General features: G+C 34.0%; 1 protein-coding gene across 1 annotated transcript; it reads left to right on the top strand.

Moving 5' to 3' along the window:
* Positions 1-1,496: 1,496 nt before the first annotated feature.
* Positions 1,497-25,266, top strand: LOC148304584 (endoplasmic reticulum metallopeptidase 1-like). Its single transcript, XM_088268070.1, has 14 exons — positions 1,497-1,725; positions 4,030-4,570; positions 8,941-9,097; positions 9,439-9,541; positions 13,080-13,320; positions 13,986-14,168; positions 15,321-15,547; positions 16,536-16,719; positions 17,393-17,523; positions 17,675-17,767; positions 19,082-19,307; positions 20,897-21,115; positions 21,752-21,933; positions 23,593-25,266. The coding sequence occupies exons 1-14, from the start codon at positions 1,708-1,710 to the stop codon at positions 23,758-23,760; spliced, it is 2,673 nt and encodes an 890-aa protein (XP_088124196.1). The 5' UTR covers positions 1,497-1,707; the 3' UTR covers positions 23,761-25,266.
* The last annotated feature ends 781 nt before the right edge of the window (positions 25,267-26,047 follow it).

The raw sequence follows: 26,047 nt of genomic DNA, 5'->3' as shown, positions 1-26,047 counted from the left end.
TCCTTGAATATTGATATTTAAAATAGAACCATTTTCAATTTTTATAGACGATCTGGATGAATTTCCCATTTTAGAAAGAAATATTTTATTTATTAAAAACAAGTCATCACAAGTCATCGACCAACCACTATTCAATATATGAAATAATAAAAAAATATTATTTGTTGGAAAGAATGTATTCAATTACTTAGTGTTAATTATTATACACAAATGTGGTTATTTTGTATGTCAAATGGGTTGAATTAATTAATATGAATAATTTATTAATTTAATGGGCTAACAATACATACCTACTAGAAATAATAAAATAATAAAAGAAAATAATTAGATCCAAGTCTACTGCCCAGAACAGGGTTAGGGAACTTTTTCATTTCTAAAGGCCACACAAATTTCGAGTCTACCCATCAACTTCTTTTCGAGTTTTGCCAACACAAACCTGAATCTGAATCTTTATTTACGACGAAAGTACTATAATTTTTTTATATAAATTAGCAGTAGTCGAAAGACCGTATCAGAGTGTCCGAAAGCCCCCAGCGGACTTAAGGCGGCAAGTTCCCCATCCCTGAACTAGAATTATACTATAGTCTATACCATTTATAGCTCTAAACCAGTGGTTCCCAAACTTATTATGACCACGGGCCCCTTCTCATGGCAAAAGCCTGACTTAGAAACCCCATAACTATATAACTGCATAATAGAAAAATCACAGACTGGTTGTGAATTGTAAATCGAACGCCTGTTGATTTTTAAGCATGCTCAAAATGATCACGCTTATTTTCAGCAAAGTACGTACATACATGCTACTAAGTAGCTATTGCTCAATAACAGCATGCTTATGTGCTAATAATGAGTGTGTATTTTTATGCCGGACTGACCTAAGAGAGAGCCAAGGAGATGGCGCCGTAGCAAAGTAAGGTAGACGCTCGACTGCGAAACTTGCGTCGCGGGTTCGATTCTCGCAAATTGCAAAATGAATTTAAGAAAGATTTATTTTCAATTGGTCTAAGTGTTTGTAATGTATTTTTTACATTTACCTTCCCTTTCTTTACTATCCTACCTGGAGACGAGCATCTAAAATAGAAGCTTTGCGGGTTATTCCTAAAGAAAAAGAAATAGGAATGGCGCGTGACAGAGTAAGTTGGAGACATCTAGTGTTGGCCATATGCTTCCCCTGGGGAGAATTAAGTTGCCCCTCTATCTTCTTCTTCTTCTTTATAATTGCTTTTCACCCATCTTGAGTGTTCTAGCCAGTGTCGACTTATTTTTTATGTACAGTTTTTACATTTCAAGTGTTAGTACTATATTCCTGTTAGTGGGGTTAGTTTTATTAGTAGTGTTAGTTTGTTTAGTGAGTTATTTTAGTGAATTAACATCGAATATCCCGCTTTAATTTTCGTACTCCCCGCCCTAGAGACAACCAGGATTTTCTATCTATCTATCTATCTATTATCTATGGTGAAAATTGACAGATTCAAAAATCTATGAGTCCAAATGTCACTCGATTTGTGAACCATTGTAAACCGAGCGCAGTCGTGCCGTGCGGTGTCGGGTTTTCTCGCCGCTTTCAATTTAAGTGAGGAACAAGTTTCTAAAAGAAAATCGAGAACTCTGTGATAAGTGTATTGGTGTACCTTTACGCGGCTAGAGCGCATTCATTACAAATCGGTCTAAATTTATATTCATGTGCCTTTACTATTTTATTTCATAATGTCGGAGTGGTCTCAGGTAAACCTTTTTATGTGTGTTATTAATCAATATTAATTTGTTATTAATAAATGATTTGGGTACGGATTCTGTCTGATTTCATTTCACACTAACCTCACCCTTGGTATGAACTTACTCCAACAATCAATCAAGTCAAACGTATTTATTTTATCAATAATTTGCGCAAAAGTGTTTTCGTATATTTTTATTAAAAAAACAAAATAGAGTTTCTGAATGAAATCTGTGAACAAACAAATAAAATAAAATTTAAAGAAATCCTACTGTATAGAAAATTGAAAAAAAATCTATTTGTCATTAATACCTTAGTTTTACATTACAAAATATATGTTTCCACACCTTTTTTTACAAAAATAAAGCCTCCGAGTAAAACTCAAAAGTATTTTTTTTTTCTTAAATAAAAAGAGAAGTATTTGTGTGTTTTATTATTTACAAAAATATTTAAATTTCATACTATTTCTGTGAGCCTAAGCGGCTCATTATTCAAAATAGGCATCAAATTGTGGTAGAGTGGGTTCCAACCGAGAAACTCAAGAGTCCACAACACTAACCACGGGACCACAACCCGACACAATTATAAATATTGATGAGATTTTATTAAAACTCCAATGTCAAATTCATTAATATTTAGTTGTTAATATTTTTATGTTAAGAAAATTATAAGCTAACATATCTATCTTTATCTAAAAAGCGGTGTCGGATCTAGCGACCTGTCACTTAAAAATGGCAGGTATTCTAGTTTAACTAATTCATTCAAATTCTTATCCGCACCCTAATGGTGCATAGGGCACTGCATCATATAAACGCAGTGTTATCTTGATCGTTAACACGTGAAGGAAAGGTGATCAGCCCTCCGCTTCCGGTACCAGTCCAAGGTAATATTGAATAAATATAAGAGTGAAAAAATCACTTATGTTTATTTGACCCCCTCATGGGGTGAATCGAACCCGGGACCTCCAGTACGGTAGCCGAGCGTGCTGACCATTACACTACGGAGGCGGACAGTTTAATTAATAGGGACATATTATTCTTCCCTCCCTTGTAAGCGTCGTAGGCATAGCTGTGTCAAGTGAAGCTTGTAGGTCCAGCACTGCTATGAAGAATTAGGATTCAAGTGTGAAACCAGTTGTAATGAGTTAGTTAGTTATTATGGCAATACGAATAAGGCGAATAAATAAGATATGTGACAAATCTTGATTGATATAAGATTTTTTTTTAAAAAAAATTATTGAATTATTTCATAGATCCATTTTTTACTATATCGCTCACTCCTTTCATCAACGTCATAAATCACAAAACTTGATTTTTCAGGATAACGTTTTTAAAGTTTAAAAATATAACGCAATGTATTAAAAATAAATATCAAGCCACTTATTGAACTTTTTACTGTGCAACTAATCTTTTTAGGTAAAACCTGAGGGTTTTTTCTCCATTTCAAAAATATTTAGTAAATATAAAAAAATAATAAAACAATACCTTTTTTTCAAAATGCAAAAACAACACTTTCTGCCGTGTAGCGGGTAAATATTAAGTTAAAAATATGCCTGTTTTGCTGGGATATAGTAAATTTTCTGGGCATTCCGAAAACATGCACAACTGAAAATTGTCGATTTTAGATTTATGACGTTCTTGAAAGGAGTGAGCGATATGTATTACGGCTCTTTAGGCATGGCCTGTGTTGAGCCGAAATACTTACATGTTAATACAATTTTTTTGTATTTATTATTATTTGTTTTTTAAATTTTTTATTATAAGATTATATACATTACATACAATAGATACAATAACAATTTACAGTATAAAGGTTTTACAGTAAAATAATTACACCTGGACTTTAATTAATTCACTTTCTACCTTGTCCCTTCCAACGAGAAGCAACCATCGACAAACACTGTTCTTAAAGACATGATCACTACTGGAATTCTTCATGGTTTCGGGCTTATATATCGGGTTTATATATATATATATATATATATATATATATATATATATATATATATATATATATATATATATATATATATATATATATATATATATATATATATATATATATATATATATATATATATATATATATGTATGTATAGAACTTCCTAGAATTTGAGTAGTGTGGTCAATCATGGGTAAAATTGGTGAATCGCACACGTATCTTATGTGATCGCTTAAACCAGCCTATGACGGTCGTAGACCCGTAAATGCCCAAACTTCCATATTCTTCTTCTATGTTGAGATTTCAAAAAAATAATTCAATAAATGATTGTTTTTTTTTTAAATTCAAAATTAATTTTATGAATTGTGGTTTAGGTTCGCCAGAGGGGAGTCCATCAAGATAATAATCCAAGATACTCAACCTACAATGATCCTCCGAATGCCAAGACCAGGGTCAGTAAGCCTTCAATCAGCTTCTTTAATCTGGTGGGAGTGTTCACGTTGGCAGTGTGCTTGATGGTCTCCGTGGTAGTGATCGAGCGCATCCTCCCCGAGCCGCTGAAGAGATCGGACGAGGAGAGCAATCCCGGGAGGTTCATAGCCCAGAGAGCCATGGACGACCTGGTGGATCTGACCAGCCTCGGGCCGAGAGTTAGCGGGAGTTACGAGTGCGAGGTGGAGGCCGTCGACCTGCTGACCAAGAAGATTCACGAGATTATGGAGGAGGCCAGAGACATCCACGTGATTCAACTAGACGTGCAGAAAGCCAGCGGATCTTTTCCATTAGAGTTTCTGGATGGATTGACGAGTGTGTATCGTAATGTTCAAAACATTGTCGTTCGAATCGGATCTCGTATCAACTCTCCGCATTCTCTGCTTCTAAACTGTCATTTTGATTCCGTCAGCGATAGCCCAGGTTTGTTTTACTTTTATTTTTATTTTTTACAATAATGTTAGTAATGTTTGTATATAACCACTCCTCGATAGTTCATAAGGAACTGTCACGAGGGGCAGTATCATACATGATAAAAATAGTCAAGGACATTGGTAACATAAACCAAAGTAGGACACAAAATACCGAAACCCTTTTCTAGTAGAATGAAAGATCTGCTGATGACATTCAACAGTCCGCCTTCTCCTTGAGGAGTTTTACGTGGTTTCCTCCCAGCAATGAGCAAATGCTGAGAAGTTCCTGTTTGGCCCACACTAGATTATCCCTCCTGTTCCCAACACAGATTCAAATAAAAACATATTTAATTAGCTAGAAGAAACAAAAATCCACCAAATGATCTATAAACCTTGTACATAATAAGCAAGGTAAATAATAAATGCAATCCCCATAAAAAAAAAAAAACACTCCCCGAGATTTTTATGTCTACCGGTTTTGAGATGTACCTGTCTCTTCGTCAGGACACTACAACAGCATGCAAACAATACTACCCGTCGCCACCATAGCACTATTCACACACTTACAACTACACAAAATGTTTATCACATGCGATTTTGGTCAGTTGCAGAACAAACATGCATTAAGAGCCGAGGTCTGACATGCACTAGGGATGTTAGTCAAAGTACACCGGGTTTATATAGGTTGAAAGGAGTGGGCGGAGTTTGAATTGGGTATTGACAAATCTTGCTTAATCCATGTTGAATCAAATAATGGACCATAATGAAAATTTATTTGGTTATTAACTAAAGGATTTTTTTTTAATAATATGTTTTACTCTTATTTTTACAATACGCCACCTCCTCAATTGTCCGCCTCCGTAGTTTAATGGTCTGCACGCTCGGCTACCGTTCTGGAGGTCCCGGGTTCGATTCCCAGGGGGGGTCAAATAAATTTAAGTAATTTTTTTCACTCTAATATTTATTTAATATTACCCTGGACTGGTACCTGAAGCAGAGGGCTGATCACCTTTTTTTCATATGTTAATGATCAAGATAACACTCCGTTTATATGATGCAGTGCCCTATGCATCATTGGGGTGTGGATAAGGGTTTGAATGAAAATTGAATTTACTCTTATTTTTACAATACATAACCATGTTTTTATCTATTATACGTGGCTATAGTCCATTTCTAATAACTAGATCATCCATGTAAACAATGGACTTTTTTACCAGCTGTTACTTTACTGGCCTTGTTCTCAAAATATTGATAATGATATATCAAGTTATATAAGAAAATAGTTCAAAATAATACACTTCCTTATTAGACTTAAGTTTTGTACTGACATTTCTTGGTGGAACTGCATTTTATATAATAAAATAACAACTATGTAGTTTTTTCCACATGAATTCATTAAAAAAAACATATAAGTAGTCATAATTTAAGTATACACTTAAGGCCTACAATAAGAAGAAGAAGAAGAAGGTTTTAAATATGAATATCGGTCAATATTGAAATACCAATATTTACCTAAAAATATGCATGTTTATGTTCGAGATAAGAAAAAAATTCTTAGATAACATACAAAATGTAGCGGTTTAGTATTTTATTGCATATTATATCGATTTTAACTACTTCAGTATCAGCAGTGACTGTACAGAAGTTTTTGGTGATGCTTATCATGGCACTGATTTTTATGGTTTAGGTCAGTGTTTCTCAATCGGTTTAGACCTGTCACCCGGTTTAAAAGTTGCCTAAAAAACTAACAGAATTTGTTTAAAACTTAAAATCATATCAAAAATCGTATATATCATGGCAAAATTTTAGTTATTTAGAAAACTTCTAATAAGCGGTTCATATAATTTTATTATTTAATAAATAAATGTTATGTTAAAAATATTATAACATACATATGTGGAAAACATTTTCAAATATTTGCTGCACTGTCGCTGGTTTTCAGAATTTTTTTTTTTGCATGTGAAAAGTTACATTACACATTAGGAATTTGTAAATTTCTTAAATCTGGGACTCACTGCTTTACTCGACAAAAACCAAGTGTCGTCTCTTTAACGCCTGCATCCTAACAGTGTTGCTGTACGGATGTGAGTCGTGGCACCTCACCAAAGCTCAAAGCAAGAAACTAGCAAGTTTTGAAAATAGGTGCCTGAGGCGAACACTGGGTATAAAGTGGTATGACTTCGTCAGGAATGACGATGTGAGGAGAAGAACTCAACAGCCCCTCATACTGGAAGTCCTGAAGAGAAGAAGGTGGACATGGTTGGGACATGTCCTTAGAATGCCACCTGAGGGCATCAACCCCTCGTGTCTCTTCTTCCGACCCCGAGGATTCCGGCGCCCCGGAAGGCCGCTGACGACCATTCACCGACTATACTCAGCGGAACTTCGAGACGCCGGACTGACCTGGGAGGAAGCCAAGGAGATGGCGCGTGTCAGAGTGACTTGGAGACGTCTCGTGTTGGCCATATGCTCCACCTAGGGAGCGAACATGGAAAGAAGAAGAAGAAGAAATTTCTTAAATAATAATTCATTGCTGTCATATTGGACACCAAATATTTTATTATTAGGTGGAATTCTAAATCGGTATTAGGGCAGATAAATCTCAGAAAAAAAACTTTGTAAAATAATAAATTAATGTTGGTTATAAAGAAGTTAAAATACATGAAGAATGGACTTAATATTGTAGTTTCAGTAAAAATATTAATTGCAGGGAGATCTTTCTTAAATTGAATGTTTCATTTTATTTATTGTTTCGGCATTCAATTTATGGTAAGACAGGATGAAATTGTAAATGAGGACATTTGTGTTTTACCACTTGAGTTATATTTATTATAACGACTAGTTTCGGATGTTACAGATGCTTCCATCTTCGGGTCTGAATATGAACCAATAAAGAATGTTTCTTTATATGAAAGCCCATTAGCTTTAGTTGATTTAACTGAGGTAAACTTCATACAAATAAATCTAAAACAGACTTTTTAACACAGGTTTATCTAAAAAACAAAAATATACACATATAACAAGGAAAAGCGGATTTAAGAGCGAAGTTTTTTCCGTTTACTTTCAGCAAACTTGAATCAGCGTCATACTTTCCGTATTTAAGAAGTACCTAAGCAGGAGTAAATGTTTTTTTATAAATTATACGTAATATGCATATGCACATTAAAAAAAAATTAACAAATTTATTTTACCTGTTTTGTTTTAAAAAATTTTAGTGGGTCAAAGTGTAAAAATAAAGTTTGGGACGTAATTGCTTAGATATTTGAAACGCAATAATTTCTTGTTGTTTTTGTAAAATGACTTTCAGACTAAGTAAAAACTTTAACAGTATTTTGATTATGTTTAAATTTTTGTAAGAATGCGAGTGCTGGAGCCCTGAAAATGTCCGAAGACCCTAAAATATTCCACTCCTTTTAAAAAATATTTCTCCTTAAGACACCTGCAAGAAATTTTAAATCAAAACGCTTATGTAATGTATCTTATTAATGCAGCTACGATTAAATTTCAAACACAAATAATGTTACGAAGAACTTGTAAGACACCTGAATCAAACTCAAATAATAAATTTATAGTGATTTTAAAACAAAGTAACATTTAAATTATAAAATGAAAAATCACAATGTAAGTGCTTCAAATATAAATTATAAATGTAAATAATTTCAATCTCATATGTATAATAAAAACGAAATACTGCCTGCAAGCCTGGTTAATATGACCGATACATTAGCTGTTGTCTCTTGTGGTTCGTCATATGAGTAGTCCAATTGCAAAAGTCCACGTTATGTTAAAAAGTTATGATTTTTAGAAAATGGTTCCAATCAGTAGAAAATAAATAATAATGTCCATATTTAACGTAATCTGTCAAAAGTCATCAAGTTAGGAATAAACTGGAATAGAAAAATTAACATTGCCGATTGATATTTCACTTTCTAAAATCTCTCAAAAAAGCTCAAATCGGTAGAAGATTTAATCTTCCAAGGGCTGCCGCCATTGGCTAAAAAACTTTAACATAACGTGGCTTGCAAGTGGACTACTCATATATAAGTGGGACACATGTGACAACGTTATAACAATGTCTCATGGAGATATTCATGAATAGCTTACTTATTATTTTTTACATCTCATCAAAGACGAAGAAGAATATGGAAGTCTTGGCATTTACGGGGCTGACGACCGTCATAGGCTGGTTTAAGTGATCACTTCCATATAATTCTTCATCTTTGATGAGATGTCAAAAAATAATATGAAAATAACTCCTGTAATTGGAGATAATCCAGATTTTGTGAACAAGTATTTGGACACACTCAAAATGTTGCGAATAGCTTACTTCATATGGATAATTTCTGGTCAAGTGGGGTTTCAATTAAAGAAATTTTCCAGGAGCCAGTGACGATGGAGCGGGGTGTGCGGTGATGTTGGAAATTCTCAGGGTGATGTCCAAGTCCACTAAGATACTCAGACATAATGTTATATTCTTGTTTAACGGTGCCGAGGAGAATCTCATGCAGGCTTCGCACGGCTTCATAACTCAACACAAGTGAGATTTGTTTTATTTTGCGATTCAATGGCAATTTTAATGCTTTTCTAACAAAACCCAGTAATTACGAAAAACAATTGAAAATAGGTATATAATCTCTTCGTTCCGTGACATAAAACATCCCACCATATCGCTTTTAGCCCCACTACAAAATGATGTACAGATATTTTGTTTTTAAAAAAAAAATACTACATATTACTTTCTTTCTTGTTGCTTTTGTATTATTTATATTATTATATTAACTTATTTATGTTTCTTGTTGATAATATATCTTGTTTAGATTGTTTTTTTTTAAATATGCGATGCTAAAATGTCTAAACAACCTATATTTTCTTTTAAAGATGGGCACCTGAAGTGAGGGCTTTTATCAATTTGGAAGCTTGTGGTGCCGGAGGGAGAGAAGTCCTGTTTCAAGCTGGACCTAATAATCCTTGGATCATGGAGGTGAGGTGATTGATGGCACCTTCAACAATGTAAACCATGTGTTTGGCACACGTCTGTGCCAGCTCAGTACCCAAGATCTAAACTACTAGTTCTCAGGACAAAAATTCAATTCCTACTCATTTTTTGACCAAAACAGTCCTGAAGAAAAATATCCCTTATGTAGGCATACAGGTCATGAATTTAAAAAGTAATTAGCTATTTTTGTTAACACATTGTTTGCGGGAAATGCTTAAAAGCGTATTTTACAAACTGTTGGTAGAGAAGAGCCGGAGACGCTTTTAAGTGTTCTATTTCCTTACATTTGGTAGAGTGAAAGAAATGCCAAAAAAACATTGTGCAGATCGAAATTTCCACCAGAAAAAGTAAAAGAATGGAAGCAGTCAGTAGCTCATTCAAATTAATTTTATTAAAAAAATAAAATTGTATTTTGCTTTTTGTTTTTCAGCTCTTTTTTGTATAATTTTATTTAAAATTTCCGGTAAAATATTTTAATATTTTTCAATATTGTTATGATGATTAGAATTAGTAGAATTTAGAATTCATCTTGAAGATATCCGTATCATTGTTTGAAATGAAATAATTAGAAGCAAACTGATTTGTATTTTTATTTAATCAGTAAAAAAGATGAATGTGTAGAAGCAGAAAAATAATGTCCTTGAATATTTCACGATAAATGTCAGATGCAAGTTATTATTTTTCGGTCATCGATATTTTATATATGGATATGTAGTTGCGAAAAAGCAATCTTACTTGGAATCTATTTGAGATAACAAAAGTAAACATTTGGGGAGTTTGCTCTTTTTTCACAAAAAAAATATTTTGTTATCTTTCAGTATCTATATATGCGTAACACACTACTTAATGATCAGTGATAGATTTACTATCACCATTATCTGCTTCGAAATTTGTATTTCATAATATATTGCATACATTACCGATTTATTTTTTTTATTATATTTTTTATATTTAACTTGTGTGGTACCAATTTTTTCCTTTAGCCCTTTCATTATTGCTTTTTTTTTTCTTCCTTTTTCTTAACACTTCTCTGCACCCAAATTGTGCATAAGCTACCGTATCAAAAGGATGTTGTTTTAACTCCATCATGTGTGATCAGTCATGCACTCTAGATGTGAGGGTGTAATGGAATATATTTGAAAGGAAGGAACCCAGAGTGAATGATATTATTACCATATAGGAAATATACATATATATGAATCGGTTTGTGGTCCCGTGATTAGTGTCGCGGCCTTTGAGTCAGAGTTTTTAGGTTTGAACCCACATCAACGAAATATTTATATATAAAACACAAATATCTCTCTTTTTCAAAAAAATGTAGAGAAGCAATAAATGTTAGAGCGCTAGGGGTTGCAAGCCCATATTCACACTAGATAGTAGTTATCTGAGTCTTTGGAGGTTACATTATTACAATAGGGTATTTATTAATAATTTTGTCCGCCTCCGTAGTGTAATGGTGATCACGCTCGGCTACCGTTCTGGAGGTCCCGGGTTCGATTCCCAAGGGGGGTAAAATAAATATAAGTGATTTTTTCACTGTAATATTTATTCAATATTACCATGGACTGGTACCTGAAGCGGAGGGCTGATCACCTTTCCTTCATCTGTAAACGATTAAGATAACACTGTCTTAATATGACACAGTGCCCTATGCACCATTGGGATGCGGATAAGGGTTTTTTTTATTATTATTTATTAATAAGCAACATTTTGAGTGTGTCCAAATACTTGTTCACAAAATCTGGACTATCTCCAATTACAGGAGCTATTTTCACACTATTTTTTGACATCTCATCAAAGATGAAGAAGAATATGGAAGTCTGGGCATTTACGGGGCTGACGACCGTCATCGGCTGGTTTAAGTGATCACTTTACACACGTGTAACATTCACAAATTCTACCCATTATTGACAACCACACTACTCAAATTCTTGGAAGTTCTTTATATATGAACCAATTTAGAAACCTTGTTCTTGAATCACTAGAACTTCACTAGAGACATCTATTGGTGAGATGTAAAGAAGCTTTTTTACTAAGCAGAAACTCTTATATTAGTATGTGAGGTCCAAATCCTGGATTATAATCACACACATGAGAAACGCCAGAAAATACCATTTTCATTTTTATTATTTAAGCTTATAAATTGACCAGATAATTTATTTACAACATTTTGAGTGTGTCCAAATACTTGTTCACAAAATCTGGACTATCTCCAATTACAGGAGCTCAAGCTGAAGTTCTAGTGATTCAAGAACAAGGTTTCTAAATTGGTTCATATATAAAGAACTTCCAAGAATTTGAGTAGTGCGGTTGTCAATAATGGGTAGAATTGGTGAATGTTACACGTGTGTAAAGTGATCACTTAAACCAGCCGATGACGGTCTTCAGCCCCGTAAATGCCCAGACTTCCATATTATTCTTCATCTTTGATGAGATGTCAAAAAATAGTGTGAAAATAGCTCCTGTAATTGGAGATAGTCCAGATTTTGTGAACAAGTATTTGGACACACTCAAAATGTTGTAAATAAATTATCTGGTCAAATTATAAGCTTAAATAATAAAAATGAAAATGGTATTTTCTGGCGTTTCTCATGTGTGTGATTATAATCCAGGATTTGGACCTCACATACTAATATAAGAGTTTCTGCTTGATAAAAAAGCTTCTTTACATCTCACCAATAGATGTCTCTAGTGAAGTTCTAGTGATTCAAGAACAAGGTTTCTAAATTGGTTCATGTATAAAGAACTTCCAAGAATTTGAGTAGTGTGGTTGTCAATAATGGGTAGAATTGGTGAATGTTACACGTGTGTAAAGTGATCACTTAAACCAGCCGATGACGGTCGTCAGCCCCGTAAATGCCCAGACTTCCATATTCTTCTTCATCTTTGATGAGATGTCAAAAAATAGTGTATTAATAAGCATTTTTTTACAAATAAATAAGCAAAACGCCACAAGATAATTCTTAAAATTCAAAAAGACAAAGTATTATATATTTTGAATAGTGAGACAGAACAGAAGTTATGTTTCAAAAGTTCAAAAATATTATTTAATCAGGAAAAAAACACGCTAAAAAAACAGAAAAGCATTCCCAAAAAAGAGCGTACTTGTGTTAACTCCACTAGTAGAAAACATTTAGATGAAATCATAGTTGCTAATAATTTATTTTTATGTCCATTATAATTTTTACACCATTTAATACATAAAAACATGTCTAGTGTTAGTAATAAAGCTAATACGCATACGCACACATATATTTATATTGTTATAAAATAATGATATAAAATTATGATTTTATAATAATAAGATATATAATTTTTTACCAAGTAATATTATTTTTCCATGTTCAAAAGGAAAACAGTGTGTATGTTTATTTGCAATTTGTCATTAAAAACTCATTGTGAGTTCATAGTCAGTCTATTTTTTATGAGTAGTTTCACTAGATACACACATAAACATATTCAGGGTATCAATAATACTTTTGGTTCCTACATAAATGATGAATTTTGTATCTCTACTTTCCAGATCTATTCTCAAACTGTACCGTATCCGTACGCCTCATCCCTAGCTCAAGAAATATTTGAAAGTGGACTCATCCCGGGAGATACGGACTTTAGAATATTCCGGGACTTTGGGCACGTATCGGGTCTGGACTTTGCCTGGAGTTCCAACGGATATGTCTACCATACCAAGTTCGATAATGTGAACCAGATTCCTCTGGGAACACTTCAGAGAACGGGAGACAATATTCTTGCTTTGACGTTGGGTGAGTTGAATTCTACTAAAACAAAAGTTATCTCTTGGTATTTGCTTTTCATATTCCTGGAAAAGGTCACAAATGCCGATAAGGCCAATATTGAGACTACTCTCTGCCCGTGAATCATTCTTCTACAAATATGATTAATTTACGGAATCCATGGATTTTTAAAATATTTTAGTTTTGTTACTAAACTGTATATGAGAAGGTTTTTTATACTTTTGTTCTCAATATCATATATTACAATTTGCTTAATATCTTAGATCAATCATTTAGCAGATTTTAATCATCCTCAATGATTAATTTTACATAAACAAATAGGTATTTTATAAAAAAAATATTTATGGTGTCTTTTCTCTACGTATACAACCGGACTGCAATTTGAAAGTGAAAAAAACTAAATATTGTTCCTCAACCTCTGTGACCAAAGTTTAAATACAACAACTTTGTAGTTTTTTATAAATAAATTTTATTTGTCAAGCTTTATTTTGGAGGATAAAATTATGTTGAAAAAACTATTTAGGTGTTATTTTTTTATTATATAAAATGCAGTTCCACCAAGAAATGTCAGTAAAAAACTTAAAACATAGTGTAAGTATTCCACTTTTCACTTTACATTAGATATAATGATGTAGCTAATGTTGAATACTTTATGACATAGTTATTTTTTTCAGGTATATCGAATGGCTACCAGCTAGCCGAGTCACCTTCCAACGATGGGCAGCCGGTGTTTTTTGACATTTTGGGAGCCTTCGTTGTGAGGGTGCCGGTGGGAATTGCGAGTTTCATCGGTTTCTTCGCCATATCTGTTATGATTGCCAACATGTACCTCAACATCGCCGCTGCTAAGAAAAATGGTAGGTTATCATATTTTTTGAGAATATTAATCAATTCTCGACTCAACAACTGGTACCATAATTTCTTATCTGTAGAATCACATTCAGTCCGCCTCCATAGTGTAGTGGTTAGCGCGCTAGGCTACCATGCTGGAGGTCCCGGTTTCGATTCCCAAGAGGGTCAAAATAAATATTAGTGATTTGTCAGTTTTATATTTATTTAATATGACCCTAGACTGGTACCTGAAGCGGAAGGCTGATCACCTTTTCTTAGTGTATTTAACGATCAAGATAACACTGCTTCTAAACGATGCAGTTTCCTATGCACCATTGGGGTGCGGATAAGGGTTAGAAGGAAGAAGAAGGAAGAATTACATTCTCCAAAAATCCAGAAGAAAATAAGACCAGAAGCCAATATTATGAATTGTAGTAGTTATTCAATATCAGCTATATTCCACCTCTTTTGAGCGTCAGTCAGTCAGAAACAGTAAAAATACAATAAAACCTTGTAATGAAGTGATTAGTGTATATCACAAAGTATAGGCTCCACTATGAGAAGTTTTAAAATTTGCATCATATAAATTCGTACCACCTCATGGCTGAGTCCGCGCAATGTGAAACAATATAAAATTGTATCCCGATTTTACTGTGAATTTACATTTAAAAGCTTTCAATATACCTGTCACTGCCAATCTAAATAAATACAAGATTGTAAGTCCATCAACAAATTTTCTAGAAATACCCGGGTGTAGGTAGTGAAAAGGATTAGTATTTAGTTCAATTAGTCACCTAGATCCGATTCCGACTCGACGTTGGCCGGTACACAGACGCCCACAACCCCGACCAGCACAGCAGACAAACACGGAACAGTGCAAAGACATTTACAGAAAATGGTCAGTCATCGCATTTCCACTCAACCATTATTGATCGACACTATTTCGGATCCCTTTCACAAGTAACGACACATATATACATATATACACACATACACATATATTTTTTCTTGATACACGCCTATCACAATCCTAACAAACGATGGACATAACAAATAATAATAATAAAGAACAACCCTATCTCACAACCTGGCACAAAGTCCTAACATTATAAGGACACTTTACATAATTTTGTACACTCTGTACATGGATTAATGTGGTGTATCTCGGTGTATCGCAGCGGGGCTGACGCTGTATGCGGGCAGCCTGCGCAAGGCGTGCCTGGTGCTGGCGGTGTCGTGGCTGCTGACGGTGGGCGCGTGCGTGGGGCTGGCGGCGCTGCTCACCACGCTGGGGCGCGCCATGTCGTGGTTCGCGCGCCCCATATGGCTCTACACCCTGTACGTCACCCAGACTGTCTGCGTCCCGGCCATTTGCCTTCTCCTAGCCACCACCAAAGAAAGAGCGGTAATATTAAACTCTCCTTTGTTTTAAGAATGCGTATTATAATGTAAAGCGCTATGTGCCAATTAAAAATAAATGTTTTGGATGTAAACATCAAAAAGTATAAAGTCACTCTTTTGTTTCCAAAAATTCCATTCCATCAGACCGGTATTTTTTTTGCAGGCGATGGGATTTGATAATTATGTCCATATAGTTAAGACCATTACAAAGAGATTGGTAAATAATAATATTCATAAAAAAATTGGAAATTCCTTATTTTCTGCCTTTGAAATGAAGCCGGCGCAGAAGATAAAAATACTCTTCCTGTCCTTAAGCATCAATCGACCAAATGAGTAAAAATACCTTTCCTGTCCAAAGTGTGACATTAAATAATGTCTTTTCAGTGTCTTAGTATGTATACCCATCCAATGAGGTGTGTTTGAGGAGATGTATTTTATACTGTGATTGTATCTACATCAATATGCACAGCGTATGTTGATACACAAGAAACATAGAAATAACAGTTGTTATTTCTATATTTCTCTTTTTATAGTAATGTTCTATTTTATTCCCAATCTGTCAATAAAATCTACCAATCATATACTTCTACAGCGGTTAAAAGAAAAGGGAGGAAACAAAGGCCTCTTGCAATTTATAAAGACTCTGCATATAGATTTTGTTCATCGTTTTAAGGATCCTACCCGTAGAGTATTAAATTCTAACATTAATATTTTAAACGTTTAAAAATAGTTAGTATGTAATTACATATTACAGATAGAACGTTTTTTACATAGGGAGGTTTCATTTTGTGAGTAGAAAATATTTTTATTTTGTTGGTTTTAAAAATTTTTATAGGCAGAACCCATGACGAGACGTTCATTTACATTATTAAGAAATATTATTTTGAAATGACAAGTAGGCAACAATAATTATTTGATTTTCTGACTTCAATTACATTGATCAATTATATTCATACACCGTGTTTATTATTATTTTGTTTGTTGTTGTTTAGAATCCGCGGTTGGCAGGGTGGACCCTGGTACAGATGTATGCTGATGCCGTGTCCATGATGTGGGGCTCCATCTTGATACTGTGCCTCGTTATGGGGATCCGCTCCGGCTTCTTGGCTCTGCTGTGGGTGCTGTGCCCTTCGCTGACGGGGCTGGTGAGACACTATATCGGAGCTCGCTGGAATGGTGAGATCAATACTTTTCATCACCATGTGCCCTGTCTGGCCCTCGGATATTGGTGATCCAATGCTATCTGGAACAGTTCCTAAACTTCTCCGAATCTGGTTGTTTTCTGCCAATGCCACGTCTTCTCCCTGTCTTGCTCTTGAGAATTAACTGAAGTACTTTACTGATTGGGATATACCATATTTCGGCATTATACTATTGTCAGTCAAAAGCCAAGCTTAAGGGAAAAGTCTACCAAACAATTGTCAGACCCGCACTTCTCTATGGCTCCGAATGCTGGACGATGTATAACAACTACTCTAGGCAACTAGAAACTGCCGAAATGCGAATGCTTAGATGGTCTGCTGGAGTGTCCCTTAGAGATAAAATAAAGAGTTCACGCATTTGTGGAAGCCTGGCTGTAACTGATATCAATAGCAAGGTAGAGGCAAGGCAGTTGAGATGGTATGGACACATAAGACATAGAGAATCTGAACATATTGTAAAGCAGGCGATCGCCATGGATCTTCTTCAAAGGACATTGAGAGGAAAACCAAAAAACTCATGGAAGGCTATTGTCAGTAATTATTGACCATAGCAGTTAACTTTTCATCATAAAATAATTGCCACTCTTTAAATTAAAAACTTGATTTTATTTTTCTGAAAATTGAATGTACGATTTCATTTATTTCAGATTGGCGAAGACTTCTCATGTATTTGATGGGCATAATACTTCCCTTCATCCAAACTTACTATCTGATCATCGGAGCTATTTCTATGGCCATTCCAATCATGGGTAGGGCCGGCACTAGCTTCTATCCAGAGGTAATAGCCAAATTTTATCTGTGTATTTTATTAACACAAGATCCTGTGGGTCTACGATATGTGATTGTAATAAGTTGTGGAAATCAATTAGTTTATGAATACTGTAAGATTGAAATGTGTACATATATAAATAGTTCATTTATGTTTGTAGCCAGTGATTGCAGCCCTTGTGGGAACGCTGTTTGTATGTGTTTTGGGATGGGTTGGTCCTCTTGTACTCGGAGCTGAGTCACCCTGGAAACTGGTAAGCATTATTTTTTTTCTATCTTTCAATTTCATTGTTAGATATGGAGTGTTGTTAAATTCTACTTTGACACCATTCCATCAATACTTAAATAATTAAGGTGTTAAGTTTGTTTTTTTTTTTAAGGCTTACCCGCATGTAGGAAATTAAGAAAAGTAAAAATGTAAAATCACAAACACCCAGACCAATTGAAAAAAATCTTTCTTGAATCAAATCGTCAAGAATCGAACCAGCGATGCTAGTTTCATAGTTGAGTGTTATATAAAGATATAAGGGTGTCCCTTATATCAATGCTCCGCAACTGGTGTGCCGTGATCAAATTCAATGTATTTGACATTTAATATTTTTTCACCATGTATTTCAAATAAAACACATAATATGTACACAATTTATATAATACGCGATGACGAATTATTTTTCATAATATGTATTATCTTTTTTTGAAAATGTAGAATATACATAATAATTATTATGTATAATATATTTTTTTAATGGTTCATATGTTAGTTTTTGGTATGCCGCGGAATTCTAGGAAGAATTTTAGTGTGTCATAGGCGAGGAAAGGTTGCAGAGCACTGCCTTATATGACCAAAATTTCTTTTTATTTGAATTTGAAAACGCATATGTACCTTCTTATTTTTTGAACTACCATGGCCTATTCAGATACTAAAACTTATCCCTGTATGATAATACTAACCCGTGTTGATAATAATAACTAACTATAATACTAACTCGATAATATTAATAATATGATAATACTAACGATAATACTAACCCGTGTTGAACCCGATAATACTAACCCGGCTGCAAAGATTTTCCAACAAAGAGAGATTCTCCTCTTCTAGATATAATATTACATAATTCAAAATATTTTTTATTGGTTTTATAGTTGTGATAAAAGTTTTTGAGTAGAATTGACATTCATAACTTGCAGACTTTTAAAATCGAAATGAGCCGATGTCATAATGGCATGGAATCACGTATGTATTATAAGTATTTGTCCGCCTCCGTAATGTAATGATCAGCATGCTCGGCTACTGTTCTGGAGGTCCCGGGTTCGATTCCCAAGGGGGGTAAAATAAATATAAGTGATTTTTTCACTGTTACATATATTCAATATTACCCTGGACTGGTACCTGAAGCGGAGGGCGAATCACCTTTCCTTCATGTGTAAACGATCAAGATAACACTGCGTTTATATAACGCAGTGCCCCATGCACCATTGGGGTGCGGATAAGGGTTTTATTATTATTATTATAAGTATATCGGTATACACTGCATTTTGTTTTTAAATGTGTCATTTTGAATTGCCAGGTGAACTGGCTCCTCGGAGTGATTCTAGTCAGCGTGGGTCTCATCATTCTGACCCCGTGGGGCTTCCCGTACTCGGGCGACGTGTCCCGCCCAGCGCCGCAGCGCTTCATGGTCACCCATACGCAGCGCACCTTCCTGGACATCTCCGGGAACGTCACTGCGGAGAGTTCTGGATTCTGGATAATAGACCTGGACACCAATAGCCCGCACTCAGTTGATGGATATGGTAATGAGTTATTTTATTCAAAGATAGGATTTACAGTGAACGGTATACATTTATGTAATTTATATTTGAAGCACTAACTTCGTTTTGAATATTGAAGCATTAACTTTGTGGATCATATTGATGTATTATTTTGAGAAATAAAAAGACTTTGTGTTTTGATCCACTCACATTTTTATTAACCAACTAGTTTCGGCAACAACTTGTTGCCCTCTTCAGGGTTTAATTTATGTCTAAACAAGTTATTTAATTTATGACTAAATAAGTCATAAATCAAACCCTGAAGAGGGCAACAGGTTGTTGCCGAAACTAGTTGGTTAATAAAAATGTGAGTGGATCAAAACACAAAGTCTTTTTATTTCTCAAAATAATTACTAACTTTGTGATCCATTTTATAATTAAAACGTAACTTTGTTTTAAAATCACTATAAATATTTTATTATAACTTAATTTTAATGTCTACCGGTTTTGAAGCTAACCGCTTCTTTACCAAGACTGATTAATTAATACTATGATAATAATGATAAAGAAGCGGTTAGCTTTGAAACCGGTAGACATTATAATTAAGTTATAATAAAATATTTATAATGATTTTAAAACAAAGTTACATTTTAATTATGGTATAGATTTAATATCTTCAATAGAGGACACAGGCGAATCTTAAAAGATTCCAACATTGAATAAACAATCTGTTTTTCTTCTTCTTTATGAGCCCTCTGACCTCCACTGCTGGATATAGGCCTCTTCCCCTTCTTTCCATTTCCTCCTGTTGGTTGCTGCTTGCAGCCAGTTTTTACCCCCCACAGCAACAATGTCGTCAGACCATCTCTTTTGGGGTCTTCCGACACCTCTTTTGTTCTCCCAAGGTCTCCAAATAAACAATACCCTGATAAAATTACATGTGAGAATTAAATTTTAATTAAAAAATCAATTAATACAATCCTTCTTCTTAACATGATCCATACTCACTATCGCAAAAGACAGTGTATCGAATCGATGCTGTGTTATTTTAAACATCAAGTTCACGAGTTTCAGCACAATTATCTGAGATTTAATCTAAGAAACAAAAATCCACTTATTGATACGCCTAAATACAATTTCCATCTGAAAAAAAGCACAATTATCTGCAATTCACAATTTAAATTTTAATAATCAAAAAAATCTATTTGTTTTGCCATAACTGATAGTTCAAGGCTCATCATTTTTTATTGTATATTAACAAATATGATAAAAAAATATTTGAAAAAAAAACCCTCTCCTTAGATACACTTTGTTCACAATTCTTCTTCTAACCCTTATATGCAACCAATGGTGCATAGGGCGCTGCATTGTATTGACGCAGTGTTATCTTGATTACTATTTACATGAAGGTAAGGTGGTCACTCCTGTGCTTCAGGAACCCAGGGTGATATTAAATAAACATTAGAGTGTAAAATCCCCAATATTTATTTTATACAGGCATCAATTAACAGAAAATATGTATCTTTCTTTCTGATATTTATTTATGTCTGATATGTTAACGATTGGCTTGCTGAAACTTGTGGTTGCACAACCAAAACATGTGTGAAATGAATTGTTGTTTGAATGTGCAGTTCCGTCGATGCGCGGCGCCATCCCGATGGGCGAGCGAGAGTGCAGCAGCATGCTGTTCTGCGGGCTGCCGTACCCGCTGCCCGTGCGCCGCCTGATCGCGCACACCCACTGGCTGGCCGGGCCCGCACCCTCCCTACCCGCCCCGCACGCAGCCCTGCTCCTCACCGCGCAACACACCGTCAACTCCACCGCCGAGCGCTTCCACTTCAACCTGACGGGTGAGCCCATCTTCAACTGATTCTAATCTGATGGAGCTGAGTTGGTTTTAGTTAAACTCAGGGTTTTTTACCATGTAACGCAGTGGAACGGCGCTCTGGCACCTTTTTTCACGGATATATCGTAGTTATTGAAGTTCTAGTGATTCAAGAATAATGTTACAAAATTGGTTCATATATATATATAGAATTTCCAAGAATTTGATTAGTGTGGTTGTCAATAATGGGTAGAATTGGTGAATGTTACACGTGTGTAAAGTGATCACTTAAACCAGCCTATGACGGTCGTCAGCCCCGTAAATGCCCAGACTTCCATATTCTTCTTCATCTTTGATGAGATGTCAAAAAATAATATGTATTTTTTTAAATACAAAAATATGATTTGTGACAATTGTTTCGCCTTGTTAGGGCATTATCAAACAGTTTGATACAAAATAAAATATACAACATAGTAGACCCTAAAAATCAGTGGTTTGACTTTAATATTTAAAATATAAATTATGGAGTTCTACAATTTAAATGTCCAATCAATGAATACTTATTTACTTTGTAAAAGCTTAGGCAATGTAGTATTATCCCATGTAATTTTGTGTTTTTCTCGCACTTATTATAATGAGTGCATGTTTTGTGATTGAACAGGGCCGGATCACATCGGGGTTATGATATCTCCCGTACTGGGAGCTTCCCTGAAGAGTTGGAGCCTCGTGGCGGGCAGAAAACCTCTTGCCAATCCGCCGTGGAACGGAAGAGAAAACTATTTTGTGTACTTTGCCGCCGGATCCAATCACGAGATCCCATGGCACTTCCATCTTGACATTGTGGTAAGAATACAAGTTTTTTTCTTACTAAGACCTACAATGATTAAAGAAAACACTTGTTTTATACCACTTGAGTTTTATTAAAGACTACATGTTTCAGAAGTTAAACTTCCATCATTCAGGTCTGTTTAATCTCTGAATGATGGAAGTTTAACTTCTGAAACATGTAGTCTTTAATAAAACTCAAGTGGTATAAAACAAGTGTTTTCTTTAATCATTGTTACATGTCTTACCTCAAAGTTAATGCCGAAACAACAAATAAAATACTAAGACCTAAATTTAGAATATGACTTATAGGAGCGGCAAACACTCTGGTTTGTGAATGATATATTGTAAAAATGTGATTTAATATCGCTCATTTTATCATTTGCCTCTGTTTAACCCATTGGAACACAAAGCCCGCAAATCGTCGCCAGGGTCGATTTGTCACTGACTCACAAAGCCGGCGATTTGTCTTTGAAGTGATTTTTACATTAAAACTGAATGACAATAACTTTCACAAATCTGAACTGAACACACTCTTCCATAAATACCTGGGGATGAGCCATAATGATCTAACTTACAAACAACAACAAAAATTATGCTGATATGTATGTTTCACCATTTTTATTTTGTGTGTAAATTAGTCTGAATTATATAAAGTATATAAAAAATTGTCAAAATTAAAAATGTGGTGTGTTGTATGAACAAAATATGTCATCTTTATTAGTGGTGCAATGGGTCAACATTTATTTTTCATGGTCCCATTTCATTTTTTAATATCTCATTAAAAAAAACCTCAGTTAATTGAACTTAAAACCTCAATGTAATGAGAGAAAAAAATATTGTCTTTATATTTTCCTTTCCTTAATATTTTTGTACAAAATTTTTAATCAACTGACGACACTTGACCCAAATAATTACATAAAATTTGCCTCTTTCTTTTAATACAGAAAGAGGCAATATTTATTTGATACCTTTGAAGTTTTGTTTCTTTGAAAACTTCAAATGGAGGTTGGCATAGTTTGTTCAATGATTTACATAGTGTAAATTTTTGTTCCACTCACAATTTATTTATTCTCAGTAAACATTTTATCCAAATTCATCTGGCCAATTTCAGTCACAATTTTCATTGGCCCATTGTATTTTGCATATAAATAGATGCTCAATAACAAAACTTATTTATAGACACCAAAATTGTATGTTGTAGGTGCATTTTTTATATGCTGTGTCAATATTGTATTTAAAAATTTAACAAATTGTCATTATATTGATTTCATAGTTTTCAACTGTTTTATTAAACAATTTCCTAGAATTAATATTTGAAATTCGATTTAAAAACAATTGTTGAAAATTGCAGTGGTAAAAATTAAATTACATATTTATTAAATTGGCTTTTACATATTTTGGTGTCAAATAAAGCCATATTTAATAATAAGTACAATTTTAAAGGCTGGCCTTTTACATTTTATTACAATAGCTTATAGCGAGCAGAATAAAAAAAGGTGTTTGGGACATTTGCGCAATAATTTGGCTATCCTTGCAAGAGATGATTTCTGTTATGGTCACATTGTCAAAAAAAATCTAATAAAAATTTGTTGATATTTTAATAAAATAAACCTAAAACTCTCATCTTTGTCCAAGATTTCATTACAAGACTGATTTTACTTGTTTTATTTTCAGCATAATTTTAAAGATGTTCCGGAGCATTTGCTAGACGTCAACGTGGTGGGGCAATATCTACACGGTCCGCACAAAGCAAACACCATCCTCAAATCCTTTGTTGCCAACTTTCCCTCGTGGACAGCTGTCAACGCGTGGAGCGCCACCTTTACCAACTACGTATTCTAGTCCTCCGAAGACTTACTTAAACAAAGCCGAGATATTGCACTGTTTACAAAATAGCGCCAACCGTACTTTATATAATAGTAACAGTTTAATTTGAGAGTGAAACCTTTCCCGTACGGTGCTAAAAAACTTCCACATGCAACGGTGATATGTATTTTGTACACCATATGAAAATGAGATTTAAAAATGGGAAAAATGTGAATATTCCTAAATGTTGCTTTTATTGACCATAGTTGAAGTTGAAATGTAACAATTTTGTGATGTAAGTATCTCAGAAAACGAGAAAAAAATACATCGCAAGTAGCTGCAATAGCTAGAGTAGCGACACAACCAATGCGTAGGACAATCTGAGTACTACTAAACAAGCTACGACATGCGCGTATATGCAAAGCACAGCACGCACGCTCGCACTGAGAAACATTTGTGTATTGGTGATTTAATCCCCGATTTTTTCACAAATCATTTATTTCAGTCGCTGCAAACGAATAATTTTATGTAATACGTAATTATACTACGGAGGAATACAAAAATTCTGAGCCCTCTTTTTGATATTCTATTGATATAAAATTTTATTTTGATATTCTCTTTTTTAAAGTCGAGTTGTAGTAAATACATATCACCGGGAGGAAAAGGTTAATAATACAGCAGATACTCGATTTACTGAGTTCAGATCAATTGGCAAGCAATTCGGGATGTTTTCTGTAACAATAAAATTTTACTTGTTTTAATTGTATTATGTACCATGTAGACAAAACGTGACAATTATTACATGCGAGCTGAATTTTCAAGTTTGGCTTGATATAAATACAACAAATTTGGCACTTGTGTTAAACCTCAAGTTGTAACAAATGCACTATCAACATACCAAAGAATTTGATTTAAATCCAAAAATCAAGTCAATTGTTTTAAAATTCTCCCACCTGATTAAGGAGCAATTGTTTTTTTTTTCCTTCAAACAAACTCCAATATACAAAGAATATATTAAATATGCTCATATGTTCACAAATATGGACCACATTTGTGAACCGTATCTTATGCAAGTCTGTGTAAGTATAATAAAAATTACAGCGAAGAAACCATTTTCAATAGCGAAATCTAATTTTAAAAGCTACAGCAGAGTTCTGATTAGCTGGAGACGTAAGGAAAAAACTCAAACATCCTTAAGAGAAATAAGACAAATTACAAATAACAAAAATGTATGTGAGAACTCATATTCTGTTTAGTTTTTAGGATATGACGAAAATTATGTGAAAAAATCATGGCCCTCAGTATTTTCACATTGGACAAATGTGAAAATACTAAGGATTATTCTAAAATATGTTACATCTGAAGTATTTTTCACACAGAATTTTTTTTTCTGTGTTGGTTTATTATTTTGTATGACATTACAAAAAATTAACCTTTTCGTCTGTGCCAAATTGCCTCATCAATTTGAAGGTCACCGGGTTAATTTTAAACGTGAGTCGCAAACGTTAAATCCTAAGTAATACAATATGACAAAACAAAAAACTAAAACACTTATTAAATATGAACTAAATGGTTTATTTATTCATAACAAGTATGAAATCACATTAAGTGAAAGTGATAAAAATACTCTTTTAAAATTTTTTGCGAGGAAATTTATAATATGTCACCAAAAATAGGTTTATAGGTTATATTTGAGTAATTTTCAATTAAAAAACTTATGAAGCACTACATATATAAAAGCGAAAACTCTAAGCCATATACATACATATACATAAGCCTTCTTCAGCAAATCATTTACGCATGCCAACTGTGAACAGTTGACACTGTTTTAAGTATGTCTAAATCTTTATATACAAATACAGTGGAACCTCGGTATACATTCTTAATCCATTCCAGATCATGAAACGTATACCAAACATATTTTACCCATAAGAAATAAAGGGAAAATGAATAATCCGTTCCCACGAAATAAAAAACGTATTTTTTTTAGCATATTATACATTGACATGGTTGTATAAAATAATTTCAACACTGCTTAGTACTAAAATAGATAAACGTGGAATTTGGATTAAAACAATGATAAATTTCAACAGAAAATTTAACAAAATTTATAATACATATAACTAAAAAGATAACATTAAGTCTTTATCGTTTTCTGCCAAGTCCCAGATACGTATGCCACTTTCATACTTATCAACAATCTCTTTTTTCACCTCTATTGTGATCCTAACCATTTTCTTCGTTGCTTGGCCCCTATCATTAATTTTCTTAGAACTCATGGTTAAAGAATTTAATAAAAATTTAAGGGAAAATTTCAAAATCA

The sequence above is a fragment of the Brachycentrus maculatus genome, unplaced genomic scaffold, assembly GCF_059751285.1.
Source record: "Brachycentrus maculatus isolate JH-2025_06_01 unplaced genomic scaffold, ASM5975128v1 h1tg000311l, whole genome shotgun sequence".
In the NCBI taxonomy this organism is placed as follows: Eukaryota; Metazoa; Arthropoda; class Insecta; order Trichoptera; family Brachycentridae; genus Brachycentrus; species Brachycentrus maculatus.
Note: the sequence above shows the minus strand (reverse complement) of the source record. Positions and strands in the feature narration are given on the sequence as shown.